At 35.7% G+C, this 24,232-nt stretch overlaps 1 protein-coding gene across 3 annotated transcripts; it reads left to right on the forward strand.

The window, feature by feature from the left end:
• The first annotated feature begins 946 nt into the window (after positions 1-946).
• On the forward strand, positions 947-22,296 carry LOC107563789 (gamma-aminobutyric acid receptor subunit pi-like). Of its 3 annotated transcripts, XM_016248743.1 has the most exons (10): positions 947-1,181; positions 6,525-6,602; positions 13,277-13,377; positions 13,641-13,708; positions 14,246-14,463; positions 14,833-14,915; positions 17,842-17,979; positions 18,275-18,427; positions 19,101-19,294; positions 21,487-22,296. In XM_016248743.1, the coding sequence occupies exons 2-10, from the start codon at positions 6,550-6,552 to the stop codon at positions 21,820-21,822; spliced, it is 1,344 nt and encodes a 447-aa protein (XP_016104229.1). In that variant the 5' UTR covers positions 947-1,181; positions 6,525-6,549; the 3' UTR covers positions 21,823-22,296. The 3 variants fall into 3 exon arrangements, with proteins under 3 accessions (XP_016104229.1, XP_016104231.1, XP_016104230.1); XM_016248745.1 differs by lacking the exons at positions 947-1,181; positions 6,525-6,602 and having other exon boundaries at positions 13,313-13,354; XM_016248744.1 differs by lacking the exons at positions 947-1,181; positions 6,525-6,602; positions 13,277-13,377 and adding an exon at positions 13,386-13,543.
• The last annotated feature ends 1,936 nt before the right edge of the window (positions 22,297-24,232 follow it).

Here is a 24,232-nt window from a genome sequence, read left to right on the forward strand (position 1 = left end):
CCAAGTCATGCTTCATACTGAATAATGATTTAAATCCCTTATAGGTTCACAATTCTCTGTTCTGTTCTCATGGGGTGATACACTAAAGGACATATTTAAATGTCTTCAGTGGGAGTGTTGCAGGAAGCCTGCACTGTCTATATTTGCATGAGCGAGCAGAGAACTTTTTGGACAGGAACAGCATTGCGTTTGACATGCAACCCTGAAAATGTTTTTATTCTGCAGCATTGTGGGAGGAACCTATTTGAATGCATCTTGTGTAATGTTTGATCTGACAGGCAACATGCTGATGTGCATGGATATGCAGTCAATTAGCTTTGGCACCAATGGACTTGCAGGTGCTTGATGAAGATAAATCAGAGAATACATGCTGTTTTCAACCACAAATAAGTTCTGGGATTTTTTTTTTTAGTTAACTTACCTTCTCAAAACTTCAATAGCCTACAGTCAAACATACAATGATCTACACACATTTTCAGCTCTCAAATATGCCAAGAAAACATCCATCAGTTTCAAAATGAATCTCTTACAATTAGATCTATGTGCCTGTTGGCAGTTAAATGTTGGAGAGAAGCAGTAAGCGGGTTTATTACGAAATTGCAGAATCCAGCCTCTAACAACCTGCTTGAAGAAGCGAATGCATTTAGAGTGCTCTGGTATAATCTATGCATCTTATTTGCCAGAAGTAAGTGGGCGAGCATGTGAAAATACAATTTCATGCCTCAAAGGAAATAACCTTTTGGTCAAAGTGACATGTCATATAAAAAAGAGATTGGGTTTGCTTACATGTGCAAAATAGCCTATGGAGATTAGTAGTATGATGTGCCTATGTGATGATTACATGCCACTGTGATTCAATGCAGGCTATATTTTCAAAGCATGTGAGATGTGCCACTTTCCAAGCCTGTTCCTTCCAATCACTATTGAACCATCACTGATAGGTTCTTCTCCTATGCGCACAGCGCAGAATGTGTCTGGGATGCAACCAGTAGTTTAGACAGACTGCTGTGGAGTAGTTGCGCATCACTGACGGATACCGGCGCCTGGAAAAACCGCTGAAAGTCACGTCTTTCTTTTCACAGAACTAAATGGCTCGGATTTACAACAGATACAGCATATGTAGATGAGTGATTCGATATTCTAAGAGTTTGAGAAATGCAAGCGATTGCGCGGCTTTAAATGTAAGTACGCAGTGAGTCATATGTCATACGTTTATGAATTCGAATGAAATATTTTGATGTATGAAAACATGCAATGTCGGGACTGTACGATGGATTGCAGGGTTATATTTAACATATCGTTTACGAAACATGTTTGTTGTTTAAATCACTTGATTTTGAAAACAGTTTAATTAGATAAACAGTTTAAAACCGGCTTCTTTTATATTCTAGAAGACGATTTGTGTTACTATAGCTAATAGATTGAAATTGTGTTTTATAATTAATGTGAATAGTTTTAATGTATATTGTGCTTGTGTTTATAACGGTTCCACTGATCGTCAAATTTAACCATTTCAGTCTTGAACTAGTTAAGGAACGCAACAAATATGACCATGATTTATTTCTACTCTAAATCCTGTCATAAATGATAAAATATCAATCCATAATAATGCTTTATAGCTATGAATGATAGCTATGTAAAAATTAGTTTGTGTGTGATGTGTGTGTGTGTGTGTGTGTGTGTGTTTATGTATATATATAACACACACATACACACACATGTGTGTGTGAAAATTACTGAAGATTGCATTAAATGTGCATTATGGGAGCATTATAAGTGAAATCACATGTGTCTGTTTTGTCTTTTGCTTGCACTTAGACTCACCATTACAGTGAATAATCATCATGATAATCATATCAGCTTCATTTTAAAACTGTCAAACTATTATTGATATTAATGCTGGCTTAAGAGACTTAATTCCATATTTTCTGCCCTGTGTCACAGGCCTCATTGCTTAATTTCATTAGAAGATTGCTTTGTAGTAATAAATAAATAAATAAATAAATAAACAACCCTGCTATGCACATATGAGTTATCGACATCCAAAAGTGATGTGCACTGGAACGAATACTGTGTCTGATTGAGTTGGCATAGAGTTACATTAAAGTCACAATATGTAATTGTTTTGCCACTGGAGGGCGCGTATTCAAAACAAACAAAGAAACAAAGGGTAGTTAGATGACGCCGTGACTGAGTGTGGAATCATGGGAGTTGTCATCTTCATCTCCACAGCCGATGCAATCCGATGGGACTCGGGCAGAAATTATGTTCATGGATGAGCTAATGTATTAAAGATTTATTAACATCGTAGTATGAAGCAGAGTGAGGCGGAAAGCCGTCGAAGCGAAACGAGGCCGCTGAACGAGCGTGACACATGGCTCGAAAGCAGCGGAGCTTTTATTATGCCACAGTCGACCGCTTCCGCTCCTTCCGGAAAGCAGCGGAAGTAAGCAGCGCTGTTTTATCATACTAGATACATTTGAACGTTCTGTTATAATGCTACTCTGTGCAGTCGTCACCTGTCTAATAAAATGCATAGCATATTAAAGCGTCTTTGGTGTTTCCATGTTTTCTACAAAACAAAACCGGAAATTGAGGGTGTATGACATCATTGGCAGGCGACACAATGACACTATGGTCCGTGTCACTAGTTAGAATTTCTTATTTCTCTGGATTTAAACATTCTTCGAAACATTTGGGATAATATAAGTACACAAGTCAGCAAAATATATAACACTGTTCTAGTGGTTTTTGGATATTTTAATAAACAAATCTTACATATTGTGCATTTTAGGCCCTTCAATTGAGATTATATTGACCTTCTCAAGTGACATGAAGGTTTATTGATAGCAATCACTGTTTGTTGCTATCTTTTACTATAGACTGTGGCCTGAAAAACTATGAGAAACTTTGCAGATTTCCATCTTGTGATTAGCTGAGGGCTTAAGGCTAAGCTGTCCATTGGTTTTCAAATCAGCATGTCTCATGTTCTCTGTTAGCTGGTAAATGATCAGTTGTGTCGAAAGCTGTTAATCTTTGGTGCCATGAGATGCCCAGATAATCGCTGTCAAATGCAGAATGATAATATTTACCCTGTAGGCTACATAAACTCTCTCTCTTCCACATCCATATTTTATTATTTACAATAATCTGATGAGATGAGATGTTTTCCCTGTTACATCATACACACAAATAAACAGCAAAAAAAATAAACAGATCTTTTCAATAAATTATAAGGCCAAGAAAGGCTTTAAAAAGTAAAATGGTTCGCGTTATTCTACTGTTTTGCTTCATGATTAATTCAGAAGGTTCTCATGGAGATATTTTTAAGTTAGTCAAAGAACAGTAATTGGACCTTGCTGTTGTGAGATACAGAAATCAATCATTCACTGACCTAGATTCTCGCTGAGATATCTAGTGTTTGAAGTCAATATAGCAAGAAGGTGTGTAATAAAGAAAATAGCTAAGGCTCTTTGCTTTGTAGATGGATGTAGCTTAGCACTGTCAGACCAGCCATCAGATTTCCTAATTATACTACCGTTCAAAAGTGAAAAGGGGATATTAAGATACGATAGATAGAAAAAAATACTTTTATTCAGCAAAAATAAGGCAATTAAAATGGTCAAAAGTGACAGTAAGGATATTTTAATTTTATAGAAGATTTACATTTTAAACAAATGCTGTTCTTTAAAGAATCCTAGAAATAACTGAGGCACAGTTGAAAAGAAAAGCAGCTTTCAGTAAAATATTAAATAAAAAATACTGTTTTCAGAATTGATAATAACAAGCAATGATTCTTGTGCACGAAATCCGCATAGAATGATTTATGAAGGATTATGTAACATTGAAGACTGGAGAAATTATTGTTGACAATTCAGCTTTGGCATCACAGGAATACATTTCATTTTAAAATAATTACAAATAGAAAGCAGTTGCGTTTTTTCCCCAGCCTTGCTGAGTGTATGGAAGCTTGATTCAGCAATGGCATTAAAAATAAAAAAGGTAATAGTGACGTTTTATCTAACAATTAAGACTGTTAAGATATAAAGTCAGAATTATATACTGTAAACTCAGAATTCTGAGCAAAAAAAATCAATATTGTGAAATATAAATTCATAATTGCAAGAAAAAGTCTGAATTGAAAAAAAAAACTGAATTGTGAGATATAAACTCAGAATTCTGAGAAAAAAGGCAAGATTGCGAGATGTAAACTTGGAATTGCGAAAAAATAAAATAAAATCTGATATATCTTAAAATCTCTTATATCTTAAAATTATGCATTTCCCCCAAGAATTCTGAGTTGCAAGAAACCTTTTTTAAGAGACTCAAAACATTTAAAAAACGTACTGATTCTAAACGATTGAATGGTAGGGTATATTGGATGAGAAAGTCAAGAGAGCAGAACACTTGCACTGGAGACACAATACCCACCACCACAACATTCTTAGCTGCAGGGCTTTTGGGTTTCCTGGGAAGGTTGCTAAACAAGTCCAGTGTACCCTTCCCGTGGGGTCCTTCCTATCAAGGTTCAGACTTCATGGGAGATGTCATCTGTCACTCTAAATGAGTGACACCTCAGTCTTAATATCAGGATCCTTCGAGCAGCCACTGACTCACAAACCACTAGGGTAGGAACGAGAGTGAAGAGAACAGCTTTCGCAACAGAGAGGAGAGAATATGTGTGTGGGATGACTGCCCTTTTCACATGTTCAGGTACAGATAAGTCAGGAGACATCAAGATTTTCTCCAAGTAATTATGTGTCAACTTGTGCTTTCAAAAATTAAAGGGATATTTCACCTAAAAATAATTCTGTCATCATTTATTCATCCTAATGATGTTCCAAACCTGAATTTCTTTCTTCTGTGGAATATAAAAGAAGATATTTTAAGAGTTTTTTTAAAGAGGTTTGGAGTTTACCTCCAAATAATGTAATTCCAAAACTGAATGACTTTCTTTCTTCTGTGGAACACAAAATAGGTTTTTCTGAAAACCATTTTGTATTTTTTTTTAATATAGAAGTTGATGGGGTCTGCACAGATGAAACACTCTTGATGATGATAAGATGATGATGATATAGATGTATCATCACCATCTTATCATCATCAAGAGTGTTTCATCTGTAGACCCCATCGACTTCTATTAAAAAATTCTAAATGGTTTTCAGAAAAAACAATTTTGTGTTCCACAGAAGAAAGTAAGTCATTCAGTTTTGGAATGCCATTATTTGGAGGTAAACTATCCCTTTAAGATGATTTCTGTAATTTTTACCTCAGTTTGACAACCAGAAATATGCTCTTATGGTAACATGCTTTACCATGGTCAGGAACAGGGGTTCTTATTCTGCTACCTGCCTCCATCACAATCCATTATGAAGAGCTGATGAGTAGAAAAGAGTATAAAAATAATAAATAATTAAATTAAATGTTCTGATCTTAGAGATCTTTGCTGTATGTGGAGCAACCTGGATTTAATAGCACTGACAGGCAGAATGGAAGAGCATTCATAACATCTTAGTGTGTTTTTGTAATGGTCTGTGTAAAAAAATATTGTTTTAGATTTTTCATGTTAACATTATGACAGTTTTGTGTTTGTTTGGCCATGTCTACATAATACCATGATATCAAGAGATACCATGACTGCTTTGAATAGCCCTATCCATGCAAACCAGAATTTAAGTGCATTTGTGCACTTCCTGCACATTGTGTATTTATGAACACAGGCTTCAGGGCAGACGTCTGTTGTCTCAAACTCATCGTCACAGCTGCACACAGATTGCAATGGTGCTGGAAGACTGAGCAAAAAATCACAGACTATTTTTTGCCATCAAGGCTCAAAATAGACATCAAGAAGATAAAATGTAACTCTGAAATATAGGGCCAGATAAAAGCTATGTTATTTACAAGGCTGAAAAGAGAATAATTTTAAAACCTAAATCTACTTATACGGTTGTATCTTGTCATCTTTGTGTAGTTGGCGAAAACATAGCTAAACTGGTTTTACATAATTCCTTGGAAAAAATGCACAGTTTCTGTTGAGTTTTATGTCACCATCAGAATATCTGTTGTGAGAGTGAACTGTATTCCAATGTTAAAACATTTTTAAGGGATTATTTCACTCCATGCTCTGGAATTATGCATCAGAGTGCATATATTCAATGGTTAAATTTATATGTACAGGTCTGAAGTTAATGATTTCAGAAGACAAATGTTTCACAAATAATAAGTATTTTAAATGATTTAAATGAGCAATTTCACATTGTTTTTTCATATATTCATTGGTTAGCTCAAAGTTTATCGAGTTTATCACCTTATTACGCAAGCCAAAATTTGAGTAAGTAGTATATTTTTGTCTCTAAACAGTCTCTAGACACATTTAAGGTGGATGGAGAAAACCTGCCCTAATTTTGCCAAGCTCATCAAGTTAAAATGTTGAACTGTGAAATTTATCAGTAATACTTAATCTCTGTGTACAAATCGGTTGAATCTCTACATAATCTCTCCATTCTTTGTCTCTCATTTCTCAGTCAGACGCGTAACGCTCAAGCAGCCATGCATTTGTGTAGCTCTGTGGGCTCTTTGCTCCTCGTCCTTTTCATCAGCAGGTAAGAAACTCCTGGTGGCTTATTAATATCTCACTTTTGCTATTCCTACACTCATTACTGCCATATGGCTAGCTGAATATGAATGCATCCTACACTGTTTATTGCTTTTGTGTCATTCCCCCTTAAGTTCTTTGTCTCAAAAACTTGTAGAGTGTAGGATGTGAATTCACTTCAGTAGTAACTTTGTAAAGTTGATAAACACAGCATTTCTTAACGCACATAGGAAAGCCGAGGCGGAAAACCCATTTTTGTCAATAAGTTCTCCCGGGTGATAAGCTTTCGGAGTGTCGTCTTTGCCGAGATGACAAGCCGGGTATAATTTTGGTTTTACTCTTTTGGCAGCAAATAAAAGACTAAATGCCTTAAGTATCCATTCACACCAGATTAGGCTATGTGGGCTTGGTGAAAGGTGTAGCTATAGGAAGGATGGAATTATAGCTAATCTTTGTAGACTTTTGGGTGAGCCTGAATGAGACCATCTGAGTCAATGTATGGGTTACAGATGGAAATAACAGTGCTTGTATCGTGTATCCTCGCTGTTTTGCCTGTTTGAGCTTTTCTTTCCATGCAGCGGTACAGTAGCTGCAATGCTAACACGATTAGGTGACAGTGTAGAGACAAGGCAAGTTGACTTACTGGAACGGCCACCACTCAGCCATGTTCAATGAGAGTTCAGGCAGATTCAATTTAATGAGATATGCATCTGATCATCGATGCTGGTATTCTGGCCTGCCCTTTGAAATTTGATGGGAAGCTGTAGGACCTGGTCAGGACGACGCAAAAGATCAAAGGGGGATGTTGAGGAAGTGTGCCAACATCAATTCACCTCACCATCTGCTTTCCCCCACCCCCTTCCTGTCCTCCTTTCCCCTCCAATCTCCAGTCTCTCTTCCTGGCAAACAGGGAGACTTTAGTGGGTGCACATATAGTTTGGCCAGGAATTCAGCTTCCATCACATAACAAACCACAACAACAAGAGCCATACCTCCTCTTTGGGTTCTTAGAGCTTAGCTTATGAAGATAAGGATGCGCTATTGAAGGCCTAATCTTGCAGAGGGACTAATGTTTTGTTGTTTGAAATCTGAAACGGCTGGTTTCAGGTCTATATAGACCCAATATTGTTTAGGTGGATTTTAAAGGGGCCATGTCATAAAAAATGTTACTTGATCTTTTGAGATAAAAGAGCTTGTGGTACTATGAAATCATACTGTAACTTTCAGAACTCAAAACTCACTTTCCAGCCAAAAAGAGCATTTTTTGAAACCTAGCTGCAAAAACAGCTCATTCTATATTTCTGCAACTTGGACTGAATGCATCAACACATCGACATTCATGTTTATATGCTGATGAAGCCTGTTAGGTGATTAGAAATTTGGCCCACTGATGTCATGCAAATTACTTATTTGCAACACCTAACAACCACAATTTTTTGCTGTGATTATGTGTGATATCTATGTTATTTGGGACATGGGATAATCTATGTCATTATGGGAATGTTAATTTTGAATGCTCTCTTAACATTCTGAAACAAGTAAATAACATTAGGTGAACGTCCAGCTAAACGTTTTCAGAAATAAAACATTCCATAGACAATGTATAATTAACATTTTTGTGCTAACATTTAAGAACAGCAGCAAAACCAGATAACTGTGAACAACCGTTAACATTACTGGAAGGACGTTTGCTCATACTTTGAGAAAACCTTGCCAGAACTTTAGCTGAGAATGTTTCTTGTTAGCTGCGATAACGTGCATAAAAAACTGCATTTACTATTTACAAAAATAATTAAAATGTTTTGCATATATCAACCCAGTCACTGACAGTGAAACAGTCAATGACTTTTCAATGAGCCTCTCTTTCTTTCCTCTCTCACTCTCTCTCACTCTCTCTCTCTCTCTCTCTCTCTCAAATACCCATGTGTATTTTGGAAATAAGCCTATAAAATGCAATCTGCCACTGCCCAAATTTGTGACTGATGAAAAAAAGTCGCTTATAATAAGCGGATATGGCAATAATGTTGGAGAGTTTAGGATTTGGTGAAGAAAAGTGGTATTTGTCATTTCAAATGCCTGTTTAATTTCAAGATTCAGGGAGAGGTTGAAATGGGCACAAAAAACTATGTTATTTGGCACAAAAAATGTATTAACATTCAAATTGGACCTCAGAGAAAAACATTTATAATATGACCCTTCTAAAAGTTATTTTAACGAAAAACTCCCCATGATTAAAGTTTTATTTTATAGGTCAGTTGGCAGAGATCTGTAGAAACAGAAATATACTGTAGGACTGTTTTGTAGATGAGAGACACAGCTGAATGATCTATTTTAAAAGCCATATTTAATGCATGAACTCGCAGTACACTAAGCATACACTAAGCATTTCTTTGACATATACTTCTGGGTAAACCAGACTAGATCCAAGCCACATGAGGAGATCAGAGTGGTGAAAGTAATTCGGACATCATCACTCTGAACTCACTAGCTTCAGAAAACAAATTGCCCGGCAAGCGTGCTTATTTATTTATTTTTTATTCATTAATTTGTTTATTTGTTTTATTGCTGTTTCAGTCTGTTTTCTATCAGTTTAAAAATATACAAAATTTAATTATTTTCTGCACAATCTTTCTGGGGTTGTTTAATATTTCAGTGCTGGGCAAGGTCTCCCAGATACTCTCAAAGAGAGAGTTTGTGATGTTGGGGCTCATATCTCATATGACCACTGATGTGTGTAGACGGGGAGATGGAGTTGATACAAGCTTGAGAAACTGTCTCTGTGGACCAAAGCAGAAACAGCTGGGGAGACAGTCCTGCTAGGAGTGCTCTACCTCCATACACAACACATCAGTCAGCCTAAACACCAGAGACACAGGCTGGATTTAGTCTCAATGTTGGTTCAGAACTAAGAAAGAAAATGTATAGAGGATTTTTTAAAGACATGGCTTATTTCCTGCAAAACCATACTTGTATAGACACTTACTGCCAATTATTATGTGTGTGTGTGTGTGTGTGTGTGTGTGTGTGTGTTTTAAATGAAGATTTATTAATTGTGTTTATTGTAATTTCATGTGTCTCCTTCATATTTTGCAGAAATTAAAATAAATTTTGATGCCATTTGTTTTAGATTTAGTTTAATGCATTTATATTAAACAATACTAAAACTTGTTTATATATCAATTGGCTAAAAAATAATCCCAATCTTAATAAATCCTAATGCTAGTTATTAAAACCAACTCGTAAAACATATTTCCACTAGCTTTACTTGTATCGTTTGTAGTAATACTTCAGAAAGAAATGGCTCTTGTTTCTCGGAGTCTGTGAACTGTTATCACAGATCATTGTGAGAGAGAGTAGTGACTGACTCAATTAACTTGAGAACTGCATTCAGTCCGATTCAGTGAACTACATTCAACCTGTTCATTAAATTCAGTAAAATGGTTCAATCTGTTCATTAAAAGATAGTATTCAAAAGAGCGATTTGTTTGGACATCGAAGTAAAATCGTTTGCAGACACATCTCCATTTCATATTTCACATAAAGAGTCAAAGCATGTTGTATCAAATGTATCAATATAATGTTAGATGCCTATAAGAGTATGATGGATGCTTATCAACTGCCACACTCAGCAGAGAAAAACGGTCTACCCAGCTTTCACAGACCAGTAACCCAGCATTCCCTCAGCCTGAAGGGGGCAGCAAACAAAGGGTTGCCTTTTAATGCTAAAAATGTCTAATCTTACTAAATAGACAAGCCTGGCATATAATCACTCTGTTTATTTTCAGTCAGAAGAAGTGTTTTTTAAAAATGTAAAATACACAGCTTGTGTGATACGATAAAACAACACAAATGGCATTGCTTTTATGATATGGCTATTTTTTATTTAACCCACATTACTTGTTTTCCTTGCATGACAGAATACTAAATTGTTCTTTAGTTAGAGGATTATTGAGCTTCCAAATGTAAAGACCCTGTCCTGTTTTCCTGACTAGCATGGATTATTAAAGCTGAAGTGTGTAATTTCTGTGCAACTGGTGTCACCAAAAAGAATTTCAAAAATGATGTCTGTTTGCCATTGGTCAGACGGTCAGTGTCAGGGATAGTCCAGCCTCGTCAGGCCCAATCACCTCACACACCCGTTCACAATCACCAGAGTACTAATCAGCCGCACCTGTCACCGCCTCATCGACACTAGCTCAAATACTCAGTCACTGCAGTCACACTTTGTCTGGTCTTGAGTTCACTACGCTACTCCTTACCTGACTCAAGAACCCGGACGCCGACCTGTCTCTGTGCCATCCTCTTCAGCCCGATCCTAGAAGGAACCCGTCATCATGTGAGCTAGATCCCTTCCATTCAATAGACTGTTGCTTAACCCGTTTGCTCTCCATCTCTTCTCTCAGCCCCTGTTCAATAAAGAACCCTGGTTACTTTACTTCTCCGTCCTTGGTCTCCTTCTGTACGGTGACAGTCAGATCCTGCCCCAAAGTCACATTATTGGTTGAGCCAATGTTGCTGTGTTGGGATGCTCAAACAAACAGAGCAATGGCTACACCTCAGAGAAAGTGTTACGAAAACAACCTACAAATGGCTTGCTTTTAGCTGTCTATGCTTATTAAGCTGAGATAGTAGAAAATATTGTAACATCAAAAAATTTCACCCTTCAGCTTTATCATGGGATCCACATTTATCATGTGGAGTCAGACTTCATCTAGAAAAGCATCCTGAAAAACAGACATTCTGAAACACTAGCTGTGCTTTTCAGCCATACATGTAGAAAGTACCAAGTTTGCAGTGATGCAGAACATGATCAGATGTGTCTGAGGAGAAAAATGTTTTCCAACAGCCTTTGTTTATAGGGGGTAATGTAGAGGCAGTGACCTGCATGTTCACTTCTTGTTTTATTGAATTATTTGTTTTAATTTAAGTAACAGTTTAATAGAGCGATCATGTCAATGACCTAGAGCTCTCCGTCTGTCTTCCAAACTCTCTGGGTCTCTCTCACACTCTCTCACCATCTGTCTCATTTCCTTTCTTTTGATCTTTTGTCTTTTTTCTTGATACAAATATGTGTGTGCATTTTAGCATGCATAATTCCGTACATCATATGGATAAAAATGTCAGAAAAAAATGTCTCATACCTGGATACAGGTGAAGATGAGTGATTCTATTTGAGGCAAACCTGATTTTGGAATTAGAAAATGTTTATATTGAATTATAGATTTAAGTCAATAGCTTATATAGAATGGATTTTTCCTTATACTGTTTTTTTTTTTTTAAATTACAAATAGTAAGTAGTAGGGCAATGTTTTTGAAAGAAAAATATATTACTCTTATGCTCACTATGGCTGCATTAATTTGATAAATTAGATTTTCAGCAGCAATTACTCCAGTCTTCAATGTCACATTATCCTTCATTCTAATATGCTGAAACTTATTATTTTTTATCTTATTTCTAACTTTTTTCTTATTCTTATCAATGTTAAAAACAGCTGTGCTGCTTAATATTTTTGTGGAAACATGGATACCTTTTTAAAAAATTCAAAAAACATAACTGATTTGAAATAGAAATCTTTTGTACCATTATAAACATATTTACTGACACTTTTTATCAATTTAATCCATTCCTACTGAAAAAAAGTATTCATTTAAAAAAAATAAAACATACTGACCACACATTTTTGAACAGTATATATTGTGAGCAAAATTAACATGAATTTCATACTGTCTTAACATTTGATTTGTCCATTTTATATTTTAATGACCGCAGCACTCGAGTTGCATGAACTTTTGTCAAATCTGATGACGATGTGTTCCAGTATAATTTGAGAAAGATCCAAAGAGCATCTTGAGATTCAATGAAAGCAAAAACATTGGGTAAATCAGTCACTTGATCAATATTGCAAATCTACTTTGATTAGAGACCTAAAAATAATGCAGAATTTTAAGTATTTCCTAATAATTTTACATCAGAATGTTTTATGCTTTATTCTTTGTTTTAATTGTTTCATTGTAACTCCTTAAAGCTTCTGTTTATGTCCTTTTTGGATTTGCAATGTGGTCTCAGACTGTATGCAATTATAGAAGAAGAATATTCTGGGTATGGCGATGTCTGAGAGAGCTACAGAAGGGACGGAAGAGATCTGCTGCATTGAGAAGCAGTACAAATCCATGTGTACCTCTGTCCTCCTGCTGTGCTTGGCCCACAGTACTTGTTTCTGTTCATTCTAGAATATTCGTGAGGGTATTGTGTAGTGTCAACCAAGCAGGTTTTTTTATCCCCCTAAGACGTCTCTTGAAGTATTTCCCACATGTGCTGCTGTGCTCTGTGGGGTTGTTACCCTGAAGCTGAATAATATCTGAAGCTCATGGGCCTTTTACACTGTAGAAACAGAGACTTTGCTCTGCGGGAAAGAACACAGTTGCTTCTACCATCACTGAGGATGTTCAAATTGCACACGCCACAGTCAGCAGCAGTGCTTTAATGAGAGAAAAGATGAAATCTAAAAATACACAGTTTCAAATCTAGGCCATAAGTTATCGGCAATTAAGTCCAAAACATGCCCTGGCTCGGTGGAAGTAACATTGCTTTTCTGCTTTTCTGCACTGACTTGTGGAATAATAGCGCAGTACTTAATGCGTGTGTATTTGTGTGTTTTTTGTGTTCTGCTGTTTTTACAGGAGCATGGATGACTCTGTCAGCAGCACAGAGGAGATCTTGCCTCCCACCATTCAGAAACTGATGAAGGGATACAACAAGTACCTTAGGCCATTATTTGGCAGTATGACGATCAAAGCTTTTACATTTACACAAACTATTATCTTGCATAAGTGGATTTTTATCTTCTCTTAAAATCCTATCATCATCCTCAACAGCAATTAAAACAAATGTAAACTCAGTGGAAACGTTCCGGGCTTGAGTTGATGCAGTCCACTCTTGTAACGCATGTAAATTAAGTACCTTTTTCTGCTGTCTTTCTCTGTGAGCAGTGTTGTCGCTCTGTAGTGAATGCAGTGCGTGCCGTTGTGTTTTTTTTTTCTTCAGATGGGCCTGTTACTGTAGGAATGAGTCTGGATATCGCCAGCATAGACACCATATCAGAAATCAACATGGTATGATAATCTTACAAACCACAAGCATCTAAATATTATTTCTAAATTACTAAGCTATCGCAAAATATTCTACATTTTTCTGTAAATGTTTTCTTCATACAACTAATATGAAAGCATGGGGTCAGTGACAAATTCTTCATTTGTATCTTAGGTAATAAAAAACAGAAATTTCTATTTAGAAATATATGTATCTCATTCATAATGTATCTACACATGTATAAAATTAATCTTATCAATTTTCTAAATGCATGTTTAATCCATACATATGTTATATATAATATAATATAATATACACCAATTTTGGACTTTAATCCCTACAAAAACTTCAAAATGAATAGTAATTCAGAAATTGACAAGAGATGTGTTCAAGTCATTGTCTGTATAAATTGCATTTTTTTTTATCTCAATAGAAAAAAAAAGTTTCACATCATTGGCCCGTATTTCAAAGAGCCTGTTGTATAAGAGCTGAATATATAATGTAAATCTAAGCTTGTGGTGCACATATCTGAAATGAGCATCTCTGTTCAACCTCCCCAGGATTACACAGCCACCATCTTTCTTCGTCAGCGCTGGACAGACGAACGCTTGTGTTTTGATGGCAATAAGAGCTTGAGTCTGGATGGGAGACTGGCAGAGCTCCTTTGGGTCCCTGATACATTCATTGTGGATTCCAAGAAATCCTTCCTGCATGACATCACTGTCGAAAACAGACTGATCCGGATATTCCCCAACGGAACCGTGCTGTATGCCCTGAGGTAGTGAGGTGTCATTCACCGGATCTGTTCTACAGTCAGATGCTACTGGGGTCTTATAAAAGGAGATTGAGGACAGGGTTTACTATTGAAGGACTGACTGGAGAATTGATGGAGGGATAAGGGCATGAGAGGACAACTAGAAAGAGGCAGGGATAGTTATGGGCCAGTGGAAGAGTTCACAATGGCAGAAAACAGGGTAAGAATAGAGGCGGCGGCAAGGGACTCAAAGCTTGTGTACAGATGGGTAGCTGGCACCAAAAATTAAGCTTGAAAGTAGCATCCACAGACAGTGAGCTGATTTCTAGTGTTATATAAGCAACAACATTCTCTCATGTACGTCACTCTTTTTTTTTCTCTCTGTTTCACTAGAATTACCACAACGGTGGCCTGCAGTATGGATCTAACCAAATATCCCATGGACAGACAGACGTGCACCCTTCAACTCGAAAGCTGTAGGTCTCAAATAATAGGATATTTCTATAGACAGATTGTAAAGAATTTACAACCCTGTGGGTTTTTCACTAGTAATAGCTTAAGTGGTCACAAAATTTAACATTTATATAGGCCTAGGCTAAACATGACTGCATTTTTATGCATAATCATATCAAATAAATGCACCATCTTGTAACGCATATTTTGTTTTATTCTGAAATATGAAAGACTCATTGCAGAGTTCAAAATATATTTATAATTTATAACATGCTTAAAATTCTATCTTTCATAAAGTTAATTTGATTTAGATTTTTTTATTCGTTTATAATATAAAAAATATATCAAAATCATCAAGCGGATGTAACACCAGCTGACAAAGTAAACCTTGAAATATTTTGAATGACTGCTGCCTTAAATGTCTTACAGTGGCTTCAGAATCAATGCAACATATTAGCATAATGCTCATGTGTATAAATAATATAAAACCTCTTTAATATTCATACATGACAAGCCAAACACTCACACAGCAGTCTTAGGTGAGTGAGCATACGGCATGCAGATGTATGCAGATAAATTTTTTTACAGCTTAAGGGATATTTATGGTGTGTACACCTGGAGCATCTATCATTAGTGAAATGAATATTTCACATGTACTACACAAATTTAGAAAAAGGTAGAAACATGCATGTATCTTAAAGGGTTTAGACCCTCTGCCTGTCACACAACATATGTGTACTAAATCACACTTTGGACGGAATATAGCATTCTGTACTGCAAATTCAGGAAGAGACTAGGAGCAATATAAGGTCACCTTGAAAAACACCAATAATTCACTAATTGGGTCTCATTCACATTTATTTGCGAATAAAACGTGTAAAATGATCATTTAAAAAACCTTTTTGAATAGTACTATTAGAAAATATAAAAAATATATTATTACAATTTAAAATAACAATTCTCATTTGTAATATATTTTAAAATATAATTTATTCCTGTAATTATTGTGATATAATGATTTTTTTCTTTTATCATTTTACATGTTTTACTCACAAATAAACGTGAATGAGACCCAATTAGAAAAACCCTTTAAGATACATGCATGTTTCAAGCCTTTTTCTAAATTTGTGTAGTACATGTGAAATATTCATTTCACTAATGATAGATGCTCCAGGTGTACACACCATAAATGTCCCTTAAACTGTAAAAAATGAATCTGCATTCAAGATCTTCAGTATGCTCACTTACCTAAGACTGCTGTGTGAGTGTTTGGCTAAGCATGTATGAATATTAAAGAGGTTTTATATTATTCATACACATGAGCATTATGTTGATTTATTGCATTGATTCTGAAGCCACTGTAAGATAGTTAAGGCAGCAGTCATTCAAAATATTTCAAGGTTTACTTTGTCAGCTGGTGTTACATCCACTTGATGATTTTGGCCAGTTAAATGGACATTACCCTGCTGAAAAGACAAGTATGGCTGGTCACCAGCATATGGTGTGTTTTGGATGCTGGCATCTCTACCTGGCTTCTACTTTAACAGAAAGACTGCTGTATGTGATTTTTGGCAATATTAGATGGATTACTCACACAATATGCAGCGAGAGATGAATGAGCCAGCTACTGTAAACATCATGAAAACATAAAAGAATAAAGCAGCCTGGACCAGCATGTTAATTCTTAGTTGTGCATGCTGGTATTTTCAGTAGGACATATAAATAAAGTTAAATAAGTGACACAAGCTATTAAAAACAGTTTGACAGCTAGAGTTATTTACTCAGGGCAACATATTTCACAATGTTTTATGCTCTAGATTGGGGGAAATATTTAATCTGTGCAGCAAGTTTTTTTTATGAGATCGCCTTTGCACGCTAAACTTTGCATGACACAGTGCCATCTTGAGGTGCACATTATGTATTACAACATAATACAACATGCTGCAAGAATAGAGCAGCTTATTTTGCGGTTCTAAAACCCAGAAGAGTATTTTTTAAATAGGGTATTTTAGTTTATAAGGGGAAAAAACCCTGGTGACCAGATTGCTGAAATGGAAACTGGGGACATTTATTAGTTCAATGTTTAAATTAATAAAATAAAAGTCTCACTTTAAAAAATTGGGACAATATATTTCTGTATTTTTCTCTACGAAGGGTTATATTATTGATTGATTAATTGATTGATGTTTGTGTGTCAAACTAACCATAGCTAGTTTTAATACAATTCACCAAAAATCACATTATGAAACAGTCAAATTAACATTACAATAGCAGATCAAAACAGTATTATACTGTAACTTTATATTATATTATATTATATTATATTATATTATATTATATTATATTATATTATATTATATTATATTATATTATATTATATTATATTATATTATATGACTTTACAAAAACACATTACAAAATAAATAAGAGATGACAAAACTGTATTTAACAAAAAACATTTTCTCGTATTTAATATGATTATTTTCACAAACTGTGAATACACTGTATACAGTGATTTTTTTTTATGTTCTGCATCTAATTCGGCTTATTATTTTGCATTTCAGGCTCATATGTGCTTTTTGCAAATGTAACTGTTACAAGTGTAATTGTCTAGCTGATTAAAAAAAAGAGAGAGACAAGAAAATGGCTAACAAGGATGTAACTATTGCAGTCCTTATTTAGCAACTTTCCTCAGAGGACCCCTGTGAATTAACATTTCAGGTTAGCCTATAAATGATTGAACTGCTATGTTCAGAATTATTGATGTTATGGTAATGCCTATATTATAGTATAGTCCTTTAGTAGCATTGCATATAAAATTACTGGTAATTGAATGCTTTCTTACTGCTGTATAAGTGTAAGTTGGTGGAAATATAGCAGCTCTCAGCATTGGAATTACTTATTATGTAGTGATAACTGTCTCCTCAATTTATATTATGTTTTCCACAGGGGGATATAATGTGAAAGATGTGGTTTTCTATTGGACAAGGGGAAACCAGTCAGTTAGTGGTCTTGATCATTTACAGCTGGCTCAGTACACCCTTGAAGATCACTACACCTCTGAATCTGAAGCCGTTTATGAGACTGGTATGTCCACAGACAGACACACACACACACACACACACACACACACACACACACACGCACATACATACAGAGAGAGAGAGAGGTTTAGATTTACACAAACTTAATTCTATATAACTGATAAGCCCAAAATACCAAAAAAATGTCCCTATAAGGTCAAAATGTATTGGTATTACTATACTTGTGTGGGGACATTTGGTCCTCATAATGTAGGGAATACTAGGTACACACACACACACACACTGGAGACTGTATGTGCTGTATTGATGTTTTTACTTTCTCTTTAATAATGTAACAGGTAATTACCCAAAGTTGATCTTCCACTTCAAACTCAAGAGGAGCATCTTATATTTCATTCTGGAGACGTATGTTCCCTCCAGTGCTCTGGTGGTCCTGTCCTGGGTCTCATTCTGGATCAGTCAATCTTCAGTACCTGCTCGCATCTGCATAGGTAGGAACAAAATGCAATCATTACCACATTAACATGAGATCACCAGAATTTTTTTTTTTTTACTGAAAGAAATTACATTTATACTTGTAATTTTTGTTTTTTTGCATAAAATTCTGAAAAACAGCCTGAAACAAAGTAGTTTTCACAAAACTATTAAGCAGCATAACTGTTTTAAACATTGATAATAATAAGAAATGTTTTGAGCAACAAATCAACATATTACAATTATATTTGAAGGATCATATGACACTGAAGACTGGAGTATTGACTGCTGAAAATTCAGCTTTGCCATCACATGAATAAATTACATTTTAAATATATTAAAATAGAAAACAGCTATTTTGATTTGTAATAATATTTCATAACATTACTGTATTTTTGATCAAATACAGTGCCTTGGTGAGCATAAGTTTTCTATTTGCTGATGCAACCACTTAGCAAAATAACAGATTTTGTTCTTTTATTAATAGTTTCAGATCACATAACTCCATTACTCTAACAACATAGCTAATGCAGTGGATCTGGATTTGCTTTTTCACAGAAATAACTTATGCAACACTCTTGTCTAGTAATAGCATTTTTCTGACCTAACGTCATACTCTCTTCATCACCACAATAACCCAAAACTCAATAACTCAACAATAACTCAATACTATTTGTCGTTAACTCACAGGAGTGACCACAGTCTTAACTATGACCACCCTGATGATGGGAGCCCGCACCTCTCTACCCAATGCCAACTGCTTCATCAAAGCCATTGACGTGTATCTGGGCATCTGCTTTAGCTTCATCTTTGGCGCTCTGATTGAATACGCAGTCGCTCATTTTTGCACATTACACCAGCCAAACGCTGCCAATGCATATATGGTGAGAACCTTTATCAAAATGAATGATTTATGCTGCTTGTTCAATTTAGTTATAGCAACACAGTTGTTATAGAAGTTTATTGTGTTCATTCCATTTCAATGTATGTAAAATTGAAGTTTGCTTCAGTTGAATCCCTTTTTGTTGCATTAACTGAAATGTACTATACTATAATGTATCAAGTCTCAATGAGAAGTATATGCTGTGCAAATGTCACTGCAGTGACACGTCATTTCCTGCTTTTGTTCTTCAACATTAACAGGTCCTTCCACTATATAAGCTGATATATCTAAAAAACATTGTCTAACTAAAAATGTATGTTTAATATGAAGAATATTAAAACCACTTACCTTAAAGGAATAGTTCACCCAAAACAGAACATTTGCTGAAAATTAACTCACCCTTAGGCCATCCAAGATGTAGATGAGTTTGTTTCTTCATCGAAACAGATTTAAAGAAATTTAGCATCCCCTGCTCACCAATGGATCATCTACAGTGAATGGGTGCCGTCATAATGAAGTCCAATGAATGAAGTCCAAACAGCTGATAAAAACATCACAGTAATCCATGACTAATCCACACGATTTAACAACAGATGTCACTGGAGAATGCAATATTAGGATATTATTAATATTATGTAATATATTAATATTACATTTTAGCCGTAAGCAATAATTAAAGGGGTCATATGATGCTGCTAAAAAGAACATTATTTTGTGCGGTTTAAGGTTCAAAAAGCACATTATTTTCCACATACTGTACATTATTGTGGTAACACTTTACAATAAGGTTCATTAGTTAACATTAGTTAACTACTTTAGTTAACATTAACTATGCATGTACAATACTTCTACAGCATTTATTAATCTTAGCCAATGTTAATTTTAACATTTACTAATGCATTATTAAAATCAAAAGTTGTGCTTGTTAACATTAGTTAATGCACTGTGAATTAACATGAACTAACAATGAACGACTGTATTTTCATTAACTAACATTAACAAAGATTAATAAATACTGTAATAAATGTATTGTTCATTGTTTGTTCATGTTAGTTAATACATTAACTAGCATTAACTAATGGAACCTTATTGTAAAGTGTTACCATTATTGTTTCTCCTCTATGCCTTTCTGAAACGCGTACATTTTTACAAAGCTCATTGGTCTGAAAAAGCGAGGTGTGCTCTGATTGGCCAGCTATCCAGTGCATTGTGATTGGCCGAATTCCTCAAGCGTGTGACGGAAATGTTACGCCCCTCACCATATTGTGATGCCTGCGGCAACCACATGTGACGACCCCGGGCTGGACTCCACTTCGTCCATGGTGAAAGCCGATCCGGCGATTGACAGCGTGAAGTTGTTGTATTTCCTCAGCGACCAGCACGGATCAGCTCCAGGCATGACGAAGCGGATATCGTCCTCTTTTGGAAGGCCAAACAAAGTAGTTTCGCTTTCACAACGAAGCACACAGCGCCTTCACGACATGGCGGCGGTGGCAACAATACTACAGCGAGAATAAAAGTTACGCCTTCTTTCTTTGCGTGAACATTTGGGAGGCGTTATGCAAATCTTACCAGATAGTGATGTAGGTATGTGGGGGCGTGTTAGAACGAGCCGTTTTAGGTAGGTGTGGCTGACTCTTAACTTTTATAAAGAATATCTCTTTGGATTTGAGACTTTAGTCTTTGCAACTTTACAGATCTTCTTTATGCACCAAGAGTTTGTAACACTCCAAAGAGAAAGGAAAAATTTAAATAGCATCATATGACCCCTTTAAATAAATAAAACGTCATAATGATAGAATAATTTATTACAAACAGGCAGTTTTTCACTTCACAAGACATGGACTGGAGTTGTGTGGATTACTTGTGTATTACTGTGATGTTTTTACCAGCTGTTTGGGCTCTTTCTGACGGCACCCATTCACTGCAGAGGATCCGATGGTGAGCAAGTGATTTAATGCTAAATTTCTGTTCAGAGGAGAAAAAAAAAAGAAAAAAAAATGTATATCTTGGATGGCCTTACAGTGAGTAAATTTTCAGCAAATTTTAATTTTGGGGTGAACTATTTCTTTAAAAATATTAAGTAAAATCAAAAAGCCATTTTTTTCAGTAATGGCCATGTATATGATTATCTTCACCTTGCCATAGTCATAACAATAAATCAAACACATTTATGTCTAATTGTTGCATCAGTATGGCCAGGAAATGCAGGAGCGCGAGGACGAGATGAATGGCATCGTCACCTCCATTGGCAGCCACACTTTGCGGGTCCGTAAACGGGAGGAGATGCTGTCCCGAATGGGCAGCGCCAGCAACCCCACCCCCAGTGAGAGTAAGGAGGAGATCAACTCCTCGCAGCCACAGACCCGCTGCACCAAGTGCATGTCGACGGCACGCCAAATCGTGCGCTGTCTGAACTGCTGCAAAGTGAAAAACCCGCACTACATCGACAACTACTCAAGGCTGACCTTTCCCCTCTCCTTCATCATGATCAACCTCCTCTACTGGACATACTACTTGTACTTCTAAAGCTCCTGTTGTCTGTGTCGAGGGGTCTATAGTGATGTATGTGTGTCCCTTTTTGTGTCACAGTTTACCTAAGGGTTTTTACTCTTACATGTCAGCATGCATTTCAGTTAAGTATGACTGATAGTGTTCATGTCACCCAAGTATGTGTCATTCCTTGAGGTACGCAGGATCTGAGTGACTTTGGACTGCACAGATGTATGCAGATTTGTACCATGTCTAAACCTTTAAGATGCATCTACATCTCTGTGTCAGGAAAATGTGGCCTTCATTTTCAAATGGAGCTTTAGATTAACTCAAATCCGCAACAAAATCAGTCTAGCTGTAAATTGTAATATGATTTTATGATATATGTACAACAATTTCAAATGGACCTGAATGTAAGTGTGATTATTTGTCTTTTAGCAAAAAAGAGCATGATTTAAAACTCACTATTGACACAAGTAACAAAACATAAGCAATTCATGAAACTGAAAGTTGGGGGGGGGGGGGGGGAAATTGAACATCAGATTTGCATCAGCATGTTTGACAGCTATAGTAATAATAACGGGACCAAAGATTTAATGTGTATTTAATGTTCATAATTGCAATCTGAATCCACAAGTTATACATTGTTTTTGGGGCATATACTATTTGTTTTTGCAAATTCAGTACTCGTCTGTCTTGTTATCAGCTGCCAATCAAGAATCAAGCTGGTTTTTCTCATTTTCTCCTTGTGATTTATCTGTGTGAGTTGTATGGGAATATTCTCTTAGGGATAGAATCTCTGATTATGAATGATACTGTATTATTTGCATGATCATTTATTTATTCTGCTGTATATTGTTGTATTTAATTATTAATTAAATTATTAAATAAATTATTTATTTATTTATTTATGTTTTGTTAATGAAATGCTTTTATCTGATCTGAGCTCTCTGACCTAGTTAAAGTTGGGTTATTAATGGAATAGTTGACCCAAAAATGAAAATGTTCTCATCCTCAGGCCATGCAAAATGTAGAATAGTTTGTTTCTTCACTGGAACAGATTTGGAGAAATTTAGCATGACATCACTTGCTCACCAGTGGATCCTCTGCAATGAATGGGTGCCGTTAGAATGAGAGTGCAAACAGCTGATAAAACAACAGAATAATCCACACTGTGGATTATCCAGTCCTGCAGTTAACATCTTGTGAAGTGAAAAGCTGCATGTTTGTGAGAAACAAATCCATCATTAAGGCATTTCAATTTAAACCATCGCTTTTGGCCAAAATATATCCATATTCCAATAATATTGCCTCCTCCAGTGAAAAAGTCAACTGTTTTTGCTTGTAAACAGTGCTTGACCTGTGCATATTTCTCCCCTGATTCAGAGAAGACATCTTTTTCACTGGAGAAAGCTTTTATCAGCTGTTTGGACTCTCATTCTGACGGCACCCATTCACTGCAAAGCAAGTGATGTAACGCAAAATTTCTCCAAGCCTGTTCCGAAGAAGAAACAAACTCATCTACATCTTGGATGGCCTGAGAGTGAGTAAATTTTCATTTTGGGGTTAACTGTTCCTTAATGAATCGCACTACAGTATTTTTGATAGCAGACTGTTTTTTGAAAATGGCAAAACTGAAACAGTGATGTGTAAATTTGCTAATGGCATATTCAACACTGACGTTTACAAGACTTCTTGGCAGATTTTTATGCATTGTTAATGTCAATTGCTCTTATTTGCATAAAGTTTGCAGTATACATTTTCCCCACTGTCAACATGTTTTGTTATCAGTATGTCATAGAGAATTGGTTTGTATGACCTTTTTCAAGAACATGTTATTCACCTGACCTTTGTGGGTAAATCTTTTCTTTTACGGTGAATGTCATACTTCTTACTGGTGAATATATTTAGTGCTCAAGCTGTACAAATATTTTTATGTTCTCCTTTTGCACTGAGATTTTGAATTACAAAGGCAATATTACTTTGCCAAGAAGCATTTTGTTTTTGTATATACTGACTGAATATTGCAAATGATGTTGACCAAATAATATTTATTATTAATACTATTATTTTAATAATGCATGAAAGTTGCATACAATAGTTAGAGAGACAACAGGTCATGTTGCTATGTTTTCCATGCATGAGGAGTTCTGCATCTGTTTCCATAAATTAGGACACAATACTTCGTCGTACAAGCCATAAGACTGGCTTTAAAGTAATCTATTTCACGACAGAACATGTTTGAAAATTTGGATTGAAAAATTCATTTTAGTTGTTACTTTGTACATTTACCAGTACACACTACTCCCTGGAAACATTTATTAACATTTTGACAAGTGTAACTGCCAGGTTTCTCTGTACTGTACAAAAACAAATAATGATAGTGAAATTTAGCAAACACTTAAAATGTCCTGCCACAAAATCCTTCAATGGCAGTGGCATCTTA

The sequence above is a fragment of the Sinocyclocheilus grahami genome, unplaced genomic scaffold (assembly GCF_001515645.1).
Source record: "Sinocyclocheilus grahami isolate Dianchi unplaced genomic scaffold, SAMN03320097.WGS_v1.1 scaffold889.1, whole genome shotgun sequence".
NCBI classification, from domain to species: domain Eukaryota; kingdom Metazoa; phylum Chordata; class Actinopteri; order Cypriniformes; family Cyprinidae; genus Sinocyclocheilus; species Sinocyclocheilus grahami.